We start from the raw sequence: 13,731 nt of genomic DNA on the forward strand, positions 1-13,731 counted from the left end.
CTGTTGATTGTCACTTCATTGATTAAAATACAAACTTGCTTCCCAGGGCCCACCAGGCGAGGTCATTCAGCCCCTGCCTATCCAGAGGAGCCCCAAGTCTAAGCGTTCGATCGACGCCAGCCAGCTGCTCCCCGACACAGACCCCGACATGCTGGCATCTGACGCCACTGGCACGGAGTTCCTGATGGACAGGGAAGGCACGGAGGAGATCTTCGGCTCTCTCAACTCCCTTCGACAGGAGATCGAGGCCATGCGTTTCCCTCTGGGCACCAAGGACAGCCCTGCCCGCACCTGCCAAGACCTGCACCTCAGCCAGCCAGAACTCAAAGAGGGTAAGGGAATCAAACGTTTACCTGCTCGGAGGAATGATCACTCCATCAGGCTACAAACTACATTACATAAAGATTTTCCCACCTTGCTTTGTCTCTCTGTCGCCCTCTGCAGGAGAATACTGGATTGACCCCAACCAGGGCTGCTCCAGAGACTCCTTCAAGGTCTTCTGTAATTTCACTAACGGAGCAGAGACGTGTCTGTACCCCAGCAAGAGCATCAACACGGTCAGTCCAACAAATCACCAAAACCGTAACATCCTGTGAAGTAAAATCTCCCAACACTAATTTCTAAGTGCAAGTTAAAAATCCATTAAACTTAACATTTAAGGGACAGGAATGATGGGAAATAGGAGTACTAATTAGTATTGTGAAGGTTTGCAGTCTCTGATTGCCCACTTTCTAGAAAAAAATTCCCAATTGGGTCTGCACAGTAAGACACTAAGAAAGGCATCATTTCTCACATTTATAATAAAACTAAGAAGATCTCTGTGATATAATGGTTCAGACAAGCTTGCTCCAGGTTGGTGTAGAATGGTCTTATGTTCCCACACAAGCTGTATTTATTTATTTATGAAACAATGAACATCTAACTAAATGTTCTTGACTATAACATGTGATGTGGACAATTCTGGTGGCAGGTGAAGATGAGCTCGTGGGACACAGAGACTCCAGGATCCTGGTACAGTAAGTTCACCACTGGCAGTAAGGTTAGTAACTCTTCTGTTTTTAGTTAATAGTTTTGTTACTACTGATTTACCCTCTATTTTGTTCTTACCATCTGTTTTCTCTTCCTGACTCCTCTCATTTTCCCTTCTTTCCCCTTTTTCCTTCCTTTTCCTCCTCGTTCTCTTCATGTCCTTCCTCTAAATCCCATCCTGTTACTTCCTCCTCCTCCTCCTCCCAGTTCTCCTACGTGGACTCGAACGGCGAGCCTGTGGGCGTCGTCCAGCTGGGCTTCCTGCGCCTCCTGAGCGTCCAGGCCCGCCAGAACCTCACCTACCACTGCCACCGTTCAGTGGCCTGGGCCGACCAAAGCGCCAAGAACAGCTACGACAGGGCGCTGCACCTCCAGGGTGCCAACGAGGAAACCCTTAGCTACGAGACCAACCCTTACATCAAAGCCTTGGTCGATGGCTGCTCTGTGAGTTTACTACTAATTCTGCTCTGTTGAGCCCGTGTTATAAAACTGTCTATAAAACTTTGACCCCATGCTGCACTACAAGAATGATAACCCCTTTATTTATTTAACACTGTTCAAAACAAAGTTACAAAGCGCTTTACATGCTTAAGTAGACATAACCCATCCAATAGCTAACCCATTAGCAACAGTGTGCCTTTATTCCTGTCAAACTCATTGGTTTCCACTGCAGATTGACCCCTCATGTGTTATGCCTGTTTCAACAGGAAATACATCACATTAATAACGTAATACCATTTCATGGTTCCCCACCCTCCTCTACAAACATCCAACGTGCTATTAATATTTGCTGATTTAGATATTATATTATAGATATACCATGTTTTATATGTACCTAAAGTACACATAAAACAGGACAAAATAATGCTCTCTTCCCTTTCGCTGCAAAACACAAGAGAAACCAAACCACTGCAACTTTGTTTTTCTTTCCTTTTACACTGACTCATAGAATTGATTGATGATATTCTTGACCCTTGTATACTCTTAAAACACTGTGTGCTTCTAGAACAATATCTGTGTTTGACTTCATGCAGCGCTGCCTTAAAGCATGCTGGACTTAAAGGAGACCTATGATGCTTTTCCACATTTTATGACTTATCTACAATGTTATAATGTTGGATGGTCATGTTAAACATGGCCAAAACTTAAAAAAGTATTTATAAGAAATCCCTGTGAGCAAAAACCTCAGCAGCGTGTTGCACCAGCAATACGTAAGTTCTACCTTAAGTTAGGGTGGAAAGTCCACACAACAGCAATACGTTGAAACTAGTTAGGTTGAGACTTTAGTTGCGTCGATGTTTGGTTGCACCACCGAGACGTAAGGTGCATCTTAGCTACTCTGGCGTAAAGTCCATACTAATCAAAACAGTGTCGCAGAAAATGACGTTTACGCATCCCATGGCCAATCAGTGAACAGCACTATTCTTAACAGTTTATTACGGTTTTGTCATCAGTTTGTCTCTCTCTCTTTCAACGTTTGCAATACTGAAGAGGCTAACGGCTAAAAATAGCAACAAACCAACAAAAAGGGACCTATACAAGGAAATAATTATGATTAGGTGATAACTACCTTAACCTTAATCTACAGCTAGTCTCACAGTGACATCGAGTGGTAAAACCGTTAACTACAACATAGACGTAATTTAACGGTGCCCGTAACGAACGGTAAAGCATAACAGGCAGATGAAATTGTAACATTATAACTTATATATAAAATCTATGTTTTGAACTGCTTTTTCTACCAACGGCTCTGTTCTACGTAATAAGGAGCCAGACGGAGCTGCTGTTCCATATATGGGCATGTGCTCCCATAGCACCAGCTCAGTCTGCCTGTTCTGCCCAGCAACAACAACAGCCTGGTAACAGCTTCAGAAAAAGAGACAGGAGCATCTACAGCTTGCAGAGTCAGTATAAGAACTTTGAATCATGCAAAGCTGCCATACGGGAGTCACAGAACTACAATATAGGTCTGGAAAAGCAGTTTAATAGGTCTCCTAGTGTGTCCAACTTTCGCCAGCGCTACAAAACATCACCATGTCACGTGACATTAAAACCTCGCGGGAGCGAGGCGGCTTGCTTTTCTCCAGCTGCACAAAGTTGGAACCACCTTTAGACTGATCTCAGCTGACAGTAAGCTTATGCAGGTAGAATGTGTCCGACTTGACGGCGCTGTTTTTATACCCCGCCCCGTTGTGATTAGACGTCATAGACCTTAGGTCAAATGATGACCAGACAACCTCATCTAAGGTGTAGATGTTGTGAATTCTCGCTTTCCCTGGTGTTTTTGACATGCCGGGTTATGATGCAAAAATATAAACATAAGTAAAATTATACGACAACCATAGAAAAGGTGTCTTTGTTCACAGTCATGCCGCATATAAGTGTCCATGTCCAATTTTTGACATCTCTCTGTCTCTCTCTGCAGTATCGTAAGGGCTTTGACAGGACAGTCCTGGAGATCAACACACCACAGGTGGAGCATCTTCCTCTGCTGGATATCAAGGTGTCAGACTTTGGGGAGAGCAACCAGCAGTTTGGCTTTGAAGTGGGACCTGTCTGTTTCCAAGGCTAAACACACACACACATAAACACACATCATGCAAAGAACAACACATGCAAATACACACACACATGCACTTAGAGACACACTTATATATAATAAACGCCACATGCCCAGTAATTTGTAAATTAACTTGTAAATGATATGAAACACACACACACACACACACACACAAACCCACAGACACACTTTACACTTACACACGCAAATGCTGTTGTGAGACAAACACGCACTCACACTCAAGTACGTGCCTGGGGAAAACAACATCCTCCCAACAATTAATGGACGTCAAAAAAAAAAAGTAAAGAGAAGAGAATTTGTTTTTGTTTTTTTTAAACTCGCGGAGAGGAGACCGTTGGTTGGAGCGCACGATCGCGAGGAAGGAAGAAAAAACCAGGAGAGTGTTCTTCGGAATAAAACAGTGTTTTCTTTACCAGCAGCGAAAAAGGGGGCCGGCCTGAGAAAAAAGGCAAGCCGGCGACTTGAGGCCTGAAGCCCCCACCACCACCACCACCACCACCTCTCACTCTTCTCTCCTCCCCGCTGTCTCTCTTTTTTTTCCTCTCATCTCACCTGCTCTACCTCCCCCTCCTCTTCCCCCCAAAAAAGGGTCACACTCGGACATTATTTCCATTTATTTAATCCCACCTTCACACTGCGAGCAACGTGGTTGGCGGTCACTCTCTCATGACTGACGAGAGGCTCCTTCTGTATGCAGCAGGTAAAATCATGTGTTCTGGTTCACAGCTTTGGCATCTGTGGGGCGTTTAATCCTTTAGTCATTCAGATAGAAAGTTGAGGAGTATTTAAAGTTTTGAATCAACTTTTTTTATCCGTTTTGCACTTGCCAGCCAGAACTCAGATCAAAACAGCAGACACCAAACTCTGACCTGAAAATGACGCCATATGTTCCAGCTGTGGCTGACATAAAGCTTGGGGCCGCCTCAGTAAGGGCTAATACATCTGTTCGTCTAGTTCTGTAAAAACTGAATAAAAGCCCAGTAACCTGTCAGTCATGTTGCTCACATTGAAGAGCGACTCTCAGCTCTTTTCTTTTTACATCACAAGGTACCAAAGAATTAAAGCCACCAGTTTCCAGCCAGAGTAAAAAGACTTCGTGATACCTGCTGGGTCTTTGATTGATCTGTTTTTTGTCTTGTTCGAGCTGCCACCATGTGAATTTTCTACTCTTTGTAATATTTTCTTTGTGATGAACACCTTGCAGTTTTATTAAAACAGTCTAAAAATGTGATTCAAAGCTCAAACTGATGATTGAAAAATCTTCCTGGTGTTACGACAGCGAGGTTAACGGAGTCCAGTGTGACGCAGGATTTATTTTTCAAACTGGACAGAGGAAACTCCCTTTGATTTGTTCGTTTGTTAACGTTGGACAAAGTGAGGCGTGTAAGATGATCTGTCGATACTTACATTAGTGAATTTAAAAGCCATTATTTTTATAAATTGTGCTAAACTTAATGCTACTAGCGTGTGCTTTTTTAAAAGGGCTGGTTCTTCCTTAAATTGTGAATCAGGCTACCAGGGTCGCTACCACACACCAGTCCAGTATTTACTGAGTCACTTTCTGGGTACTTTGATTATTGTTTTCCATCCAAAACACCTTTTCTGATTTTGCATCCAAGCACAGATCATCATCATCAGGGTTTAAATATGTATATGAGATTCAAAGTTCCCTCCTTTTTTCCTGCAGCAGTGAATAAAAACGCATGCTTTACTGAAAGAAACTGTGTGGCAAGGTGCTAATTATACCAAAGCATAAAGGTTTCAGTCTCTCTTACAATTTCATGAAGCTTTTTTCTGGGGAAAATGTGCATTACATTCCATTTGTACAGAAATAGTGATATTCTATTGTATTTATTTAAAATAAACAGGGTGCTTTGAGATAAAAAAAAAACAAGGACCACCAAATATTCCATTCAAATGTGGTATATTTTCATTTGTATTTATTTCCTGTAGCTGACACTTGAAGATCAAGTGAAGCGGGTGACTTGCATGTTAAACTCACTGCCAGCCTGAGTTATGGTGCTTCTGTTCACGCCCTGTCCAAACACCTTTTTTAGAACCAAAGAATCTGTGGCCATATTTTATTGTAATATCCCTTTTTTAGTGTTTTCATCAACTGTACTGTGCTGTTAAATTTTGCTTCCACTGTAATGATTAAATGGTGACTCTCCAGTTCTGTAGCATTTCCTTGTCGTTGCTACTGTTTGTATTGGTTCCGGGTTATTATTTCTCTGGGCTTTAAAATGCTTCATAGAAACAGTTTGCTGAGTCATTGCTATCAAAATTGTCACGCAATCCTCTGATCTTTTAAATTTCTGTCTGAGACCACAGCGGGTAGGAGAAAGGTTGTGAGAGGGAGGGGGCAACTGTCGCCCTCCACGGATGACTATGGGGTGATATCATTATAGGGTTCTGGTTTTATTTGTTTGTCTTTTTTGTTTTTAATAGCAGTAAATTGGGGCGGGGTGGCCAAAACCTAAACATTTCACAAATCTGACCTTTAGATTCTCCAGAGAGAGAATGACCTCAAATATTTGTTTGTTTTTATTGTGTTGAAGACGAACATTTCAACATAAAAAATATGGTGCTGAAAAGAGAAAAAGTATTATTTTATAATGTGTGTAAGTAATTTTTTTCTAAATTCTTGTTTCTGTAATATATAATCTTTTTAAAAAGAGCTGTTTGACTCTTGTTTTTCTTCTCTTCCCTGTCATCAGAAGTTCTCTTTGCCTATAAATGGCCACAAAACATCGCTGGTTCTTAGTGTACAGGTTTTTCATAGGCAAGTTTTTGTGTGTCACCTTCGGGAAAGACAGACAGACACCTTCTATATTTGTGTGTTGTGTTCTTATATATCTGTTTCAATTTAAATATTTAGCTATTAATGTAAAATATATAGTTTCCTTTGTGAATCACGCTTCTCTTTTTAATTAAAATACAGATGTTGTCCAGCATGAAAGTTACATTTAAATCTGCAGAGCTAGATATTTTGAAAATTTGTGTGCATTATTTAGTAATTCATCCTCTTCGTACAACAGTAGGAACTGAAGGTACAAGCTGTGGCTACTCTGGTCATTTATGCAGGAGCACCAACAGTATTAACAGCTTCCAGCTGTTTTACTATAGAGATGCTTACAAAATAGGTTTTAATGAAGTTTTGTTTCCATTTTGAACTGAAACACGAGGGTGCAGCTAAAGTTTTAACTGTTAACATAAGGTTATCTTTCACGTCCCTCAGCTAAATGTGTTTTACTGAATGAAGGAGTGTTTATATCAACAAATTAACGTTATAATTTAATTTGTGTCTTTGAGATTTATTATATCCATTTATAATTTTCTCTATTGTGGATTTTGTTGGTTTGATATATTTCTGCACAAAACAGCGACATCTTGTGGCCGTTTGGAGTTCCTGCCGCCTCAATTTAATGCAGATGTTTTAATTTATCATCATCAGTTTATCTATATATATATATATATATATATATATATATCACGAAAAAACATATCACATATTTTAAAACAACTGTCTGTGAGATTTAAAGATGAACAAACGGTGTGCACATAACATCTTACCACTACATTTAGTAAACCATTCAGGCCGTGTACATTACTTTCAAGTAGTTTGTGACGTAATTACAAACTTTGTGCACCATAAGTAATTATCTTATTATCTCCAAACCTAAACCATAGTTGACTTTTTGCAACTTTCTTTCAAGAGTGCAAAGAAAAAAATTACTCATTTAAAGGAGAAGATTTACTTTGACATCTGTCAGACATTTTCAATGTCATTCAGTGTCATTGTAGGAGTTTTTTGACAGTGATGGAAATATTACATGTGACAAACCTTTGGGATTGTGGGTCATTTTGCATGTTCACCTGTCTTGTAAGAACCAACATCCACTAATCTACAGCTCACTATGACAAACAAACTCCTGCATTAATGACTTTGAAATCTGATACAGGATAAAAAAAAGCCTTGGCTGCACTGAAAACAAGAAACTTTCCTTCTGCATTTAAAGATTTCTTAAACACTTTCCGCTTCTAAGCTGATTTTAAGAGCCAAGAATTTAGATTTAATTTTGAAATGCAGAGGAGCTCAGCGGCTCAGCGGCTCAGTGAGTTTGGACGAGTCGGTAAATAAAATGGAATCATTTAGGACTTAAAATATAATGTTAATATTACAAACGTGTTTATTGGCACAAAAAGTGGCTTTACAGTACATGTTTACAACCAGATTTATAAAATCAACAGTAATCATGACTTAATTTTTCAAATTAAATTAACTATAAAGGAACTGCTCTCCCATTGGTGTTCATCAGTGTGACGAACAGTCGATTTATCCAATGAAAAGTCCACCTGACAAAGACAGACACATAAACTGAGATTTAAAACTTAACTTTTTAGAGAATATTTGTAAATTGTTTAGTAAAAGCTGAGGGGTATTTTTTACTTCCGATTAAAATTGAAATGAAAAGTGTGTTTTTACAGAGGCGGCTGTCAGAGAACTGAATCGTTCTGTACCTGTCACTTCGACGCCGGCTCCTGTGATGTATCGAGAGTCGTCTGAAGCTAGAAAGGCACAGACATCGGCGACCTCTGGAGAAGGACAGCAAGAGGACAAAAAGAAGGACAAGCGTGATGAAGTCTTGGAAACAGACGCACGTGCATAGTAACTGTTACAACCCACACCCCATTTATTTCACTGTACAGGAGAAACAAACTGAAGGGAGGATCAAAGGTGTGGAGAAGTAATAAAAACAGGAACAAACAGGTTTTTTTTTTCCAAATAACATTTTAAAGTATTTTGTATCCACAAGGAAAATCATTTTTAGCCGGTGAATCAGATACAAGAAGAAATATGAGCTGAGAACAGAACACACCATTTCCTTTATAAAAATCCATGAAATGAGGATGAAGGTCTGCAGTGAAAACAACTTAAGTGATGTTAAATATGCGTCTTCACTGACCTGCCGGCTCACCCATTCTTCCCAGAGGCACCAAGGACGTCATCTGACACACAAAAGACACAACAGAGTGAAGGAGGGCGTCGCTGTTTCATGACCAGAGCAGAGAGTCAGGACTGCCTGTGCAGGTTTAATTTGGTTGGAGATTATTTTAAAAAGGGTCAGTTCAACCAAATCCGGATCCCCTAAAAAACATTTTACCGCTGACTTCTGATAATATTTAGTTATGCAGAAGGTCTTAAAGGTTTAAAGACTTCAGCAGCCACTATGCAACAACAAAGATTTGTTAAATATCTAACATTTTAAAAATCATAGGATGTCAAAATCCAGTGACCTCACTGTGAGCAGGGGGCTTTTTTACACTGAAGACAAAACAAAACTGTCTTGTTACCACGTTTTTTTGCTACTTTCTTAGTATTAAGGAAGGATAAATAAAGGTTGTACATATTATATTTGTAGGAGGTAAAAGTAACTGTAGTAAAATACAAGTAAACACTTAAATAGGTGTTTACTTTATTATAGCTTGTAAAAATGAAATGTTTACATTTTATTTTGACTTTAATTCACACCCAGAAATTTCCATGTTTCCTTCCCGGCTTAAATAATAATTTGTGGATGGGACACCTTGAAATTTATTTAAATGGTTTCACTTATTGTAAATGTCATCAGCACAAAATGTTGATAATTTTATTCTTGGTATTCAGCGGTCAGAATATATCTACAGGCCTACATTGATTATATAAACTTCATATTTGATAGAGCTGACATGTGATTTCACTCCTGATAAATGAAGTGTTAATAAATCTGTCTGCCTGTGTGTGTGTGTGTGTGTGTGCGCACGCTGTACCTTGCTAATAACCTTCTCTGGAACTTTATCCGTCATCGGAGTCGATATGAAACCTGGCAGCACACAATTACAACGAATCCCAAACCTGCAGGAAAAGAGAAGGAAAAGCATTTAAGTTGAATCAGCTCTGTGTGTCGTGGTGTGTTACTGGTGCATCATCTTCTCACCTGCTCAGCTCTTTGGCAGCCGTCCTGGTTAAACCTTCCACTCCAGCTTTAGAGGCGGCGTAGTTTGCCTGTCCGATGTTTCCCACCTACAGACATTAACCACACAGACACAAGGAAACATTAGGTACTGTATCACTGCAGGTCTCTCTGCCAAAGTCTAATCCAACACATACTTCCAACCAACGTTGGCATTTATAGTGTTTAAGAATAAAATTATTTTCTTCAAGTTTAATCTTGTATATTAGGCTCTATATGTATAACTTGAGTTATTAACTTTAAAATTACTAGAATTATTCACTGTATTTTCATCTCTTTTTGGATTTGACTTATTTTATTTGGTCCCTCTGGCCTCCACTGAAGAGAAGCTCTTTGGGAACTAAAAAACAGGTGAAAATACAACATTAAACTCTCACAGTTGGGGGCAATTCTACTATCAGACTAATTGTTATGACTCTAGATAACAACTTTGGTTCAATATTAAAACAATGAAATGCAGACGAGATGCCCGCCAGGCCTTCTGGTATCTCACCTTCCCCACAATGCTGCCCACAGTAATAATGGATCCTTTGGGTGCTCCACAGGCCACCAGGGCCTGAGCGACAGCCTGAATGACCAGGAATGAACCCTGGTACAGATGCAGGAGGGAAGAGAATAAAACACTTTGTTCTGTTTTCTGGTCTTCATTTAATGTGCAGTGGTAACTTTTAGTATTTCACATCACAGAAAGACAGAGCTGCAGACTGAAGCAGAGCTGTCACCCTGGTGTAATATACAAGGAATATTTTCTCTCTCAGCTGGTGTGATTTTTTATTTGTTAAACATTTAAAGTGAAAAGTCTGGATTCTGCTTCAGTTTGGTCAAATCAACAGCTAACAGAGTAAATAAATGAGGCACTTTTAAAAGATTTCTCAACTAAACACTGCTCATAATCAAGAAAAATATATATATCGATAATAAGAAAGAAACATGGGTAAAACACACTTGACTCTCTCACTGTGTTTTGCTGTTTCCGTTTCAGAAACAGGTTCTCGTGAAAACTATATGGCCTGTACCAGGAAACAAGTTCAGCGTAGTCCGGCTCTCTTTGGCTTCACTGAGCCAAACATTGGCCGTCCTGGATAACTGGTATCAACCGGCTCTGTTAACTCTGGGTTTTCTAATCCAGCTACGAGCGTGTTCATGTGAGAGACGACGAGTTCTTCATTACAAGCAACATCGTCACAACTAAGAGCAAAGAACTTAATAATAATGAGAAGGAACAGTGAAAAGCCATGAGAAGAACTGGTTAAAGCGAGAGCAAAATGTTGTATTCAATGAGGTTAAATGTAAATAACTTTTCCTCACTCAATCGTCTATTAAAAATAAGGCTACATGTGCCAAATATTATATACAGTTTGCATTATAGAGTGAGTTTTTATTATCTGATGATGAACAAACTATTATAAATATGTGAGACAGATAAATAAGCTCTGCCGCCAAAGCAGAGAAGAGAAGAAAATTAGTTAATGTCTGATGAGGTCTATCTGATATAAAGGGAGCTAATTAACAGTGTCTGGATTTTTTTTTCCCTCTCAAAAGAGAGTGTAAAAACTTCGACACTGTCAGGAATCATGTTGGGAATTAAAGAAACTTTATGCAATTAAAACACAGCTTTAATCGTCATAATTTAATTTAGAGATCTATAAACTGTGCCTGTGTTTGTTAAAAGTGGAAATGGAAAACCTGGAAGAGCTAAATGCTTCTTCTGCCCTATAAAAATATTACTCTTTACCTGTAACATGTCACTGTATATGTATTACTATCACTTTATTGTAAAGGCTTTTGTCCCTGTCAGGATCCTGTAGGAATGATTACTGCATCTTTCCAGTGAGCTGATCGGATCCTCTGAACCTGTCCTGGAGCAGGTTAGCGCTTCCGCATATTTTATATTCTAGGTATTACTTGTCACTGGTGTGTGCATTACCTGCATAGAGCCAGCTGAGCCAGTGATACCAGAAAACCTGAGTAAAGGCCAAAGACAGCTGTATAACCCGCTAATCTCGCTCCATGTTAAAGGCCCCGGGTGTCGCCGCTGCTTACCTTCAGGTTGACCCGGATGACTTTGTCAAACTGATCCTCCTCCATGTTGAGCAGGAAGTCGTCCTGCGTGATGCCTGCTGCGTTCACACACACTGAGGGAGGCTGAAAGTAATGAGTCTGCAGAGGGAGAGGAGGACATTAAATTAAAAAAAGAAAATGTGCAGTAATCCATTTGAACATATGGTCAGGATTATATGTATTACACACCTGTATACTTGTGACCAGCTTCTTTACACTCTCTTTGGAGGACACATCCACCACAGCCGCCATGTGACCCTGACCTCTGAGGTCACTCGGCAGGCTCCCCAGGGTCTCGTTGGCCGACTCCTCGCTGATGTCAGCGACCACCACGGAGGCGCCCTCAGAGGCCAAGCGCTGACACACCGCCCGTCCGATCCCACTGCCTCCACCTGGGTGGGAAGAGAGCAGCTTTAAGTCAGAGTGGCCCCCGAGCAGGACAAACGCTGCAGCTCGCCTCGTGAATATTTGATGGATTCATGGTTTCAGAGGGAAGATTCTGTGCGCCAGGAGCTCCTCTCTGGATGTATGTTTAATGTGAATGCCATGTGAAATTTGTTCTATTTACATATCTTTGCTTTGGTCTTGTACAACCACTGATGTTGCAAACATTTTTAATTAAACTGCTCAATTTTGTGTATTTGTTGTGTATTGTATAATATTGTGAACTTCCAGTAACCAAGTGAAAAAAACTTTCTTTATTGGCGTTTGGAAAAATATGGTTTGATCATTTAGTTTGCAGCTGAAATTAATCAAGTCAACGAAAAACTAATCCTAAACTGTTAATACTTGATTTTTTATTAATCATATTAATTATTTATTAGACAAAAATACAGTCACTGCTTTTCTGTGTTTTATAGGATTGTAAAGTGAATATATTTGGGATTTGGACTCACATTGGCACATTTTTTCACTATTTTCAACCATTTTATAGACAAAACGATGAATCCAGAAAACAATCGTCACATCAATCGTATGACTCCGTCGGCAGTTTTACTTTGACTCTGGGTTAAATTGCTGAAATGAATCAGACCCAGGTGGGAATACTTTGCTAAACGTCGTGGATCAAGGATTTAGCTCGCTAACTAGCTGTGAGTGAGTTTAATCCTCTACTTTAACAAACGTCCACAAGGTAACTCAGGAGGTAACATTTACAAACCAGCTGATAATCAGCGTTAAATGGTTTAAACAGGGAAACAGACAGACTGACGACAAACCCTGCAGAGAGAAACAACCTCCCGATCGCTTCCCTGTATCTAGATATGCACACTGAATGATGGGTGTTAAAATAAAAACTTACCAGTGACCAGAGTCAACCTTGATATGAGCCTTGTGGCAGCCGCCATCTTTTTAATTTGTGGTGTTGTTGTAGTTCTCGGTTTGAACAGAAGAGGGCGCCACCAGACCGCAGAAATAATGTTTTCCAAAGAAGGTGCTGGAATAAGATTAACTTTAGATACTAAAACCATGTTGACTGTATAAGAGGCTACAACTGTATCATTAAAGGATATTTATATACATATATCTGTTAGCCCTAAATTCTGGGTTTAGGTAGCAGTAAATTAATTCCCAATGTGTCGCCTCTCATGGAATGATTAGGTGCAAACTTGGGCTACGATTTAGGTTTAGTTGAACAAAAGACAAACCTAAAAGTTAGCTTACTAGTCTTGAAAGAGCAGGAAAAATGAAAAGTCAGCATTAATGTAAATGCGCCAGTTTTAGACTACTGGCTAATTTTCAACTACAGTCCTTCAGCAAGATGTTTTGAAACATTAAAAATGATTTTTCTTTTTTTTTTAATATACAGAGCAAGTACATTGAAACTCTATAAAAACAACAACAAAAGAAGAATTCTCAAAAACAAAACATAAGTCATGCAAAAACATCCAGAAACAGTAAAACATCAGTGCAGTAACAGCAGACATGAAGCAACAGCACAAACCCTACTTTTGTTACATGCTGACATGCAAGACAACAATAAACAGTAGCTACAGATAAGTAGAATACATCAAACATTATTTTGGTCTTACCAAGCCCTGCAAAGGA

At 39.6% G+C, this 13,731-nt stretch overlaps 2 protein-coding genes across 6 annotated transcripts in view; one reads left to right on the forward strand and one right to left on the reverse strand.

The window, feature by feature from the left end:
- The window catches only part of col11a2 (collagen, type XI, alpha 2), a 50,646-nt gene extending 44,359 nt beyond the window's left edge, over positions 1-6,287 (forward strand). For all 5 annotated transcript variants that reach the window (XM_038725328.1, XM_038725329.1, XM_038725330.1 and 2 more), the window contains 5 exons: positions 47-332; positions 445-557; positions 971-1,039; positions 1,237-1,473; positions 3,455-6,287. In XM_038725328.1, coding sequence (XP_038581256.1) covers positions 47-332; positions 445-557; positions 971-1,039; positions 1,237-1,473; positions 3,455-3,601 — 852 coding nt within the window. In that variant the 3' untranslated portion in view covers positions 3,602-6,287. The remainder of the gene's footprint in view (positions 1-46; positions 333-444; positions 558-970; positions 1,040-1,236; positions 1,474-3,454) is intronic.
- Positions 6,288-7,777: 1,490 nt separating this feature from the next.
- hsd17b8 (hydroxysteroid (17-beta) dehydrogenase 8) lies at positions 7,778-13,073 on the reverse strand. The gene is made up of 9 exons (XM_038725558.1): positions 12,986-13,073; positions 11,875-12,077; positions 11,668-11,784; positions 10,118-10,213; positions 9,589-9,674; positions 9,422-9,506; positions 8,578-8,620; positions 8,132-8,206; positions 7,778-7,966 (listed from the first exon to the last, which is right to left on the reverse strand). Exons 1-9 carry the CDS (start codon positions 13,029-13,031, stop codon positions 7,947-7,949), a joined length of 771 nt encoding a protein of 256 aa, XP_038581486.1. The 5' UTR covers positions 13,032-13,073; the 3' UTR covers positions 7,778-7,946.
- Positions 13,074-13,731: the final 658 nt, after the last annotated feature.

Source organism: Micropterus salmoides, unplaced genomic scaffold, assembly GCF_014851395.1.
Source record: "Micropterus salmoides isolate LMB-PRFRI ecotype aquatic unplaced genomic scaffold, ASM1485139v1 Ms_hic_scaffold_17, whole genome shotgun sequence".
Classification (NCBI taxonomy): Eukaryota; Metazoa; Chordata; class Actinopteri; order Centrarchiformes; family Centrarchidae; genus Micropterus; species Micropterus salmoides.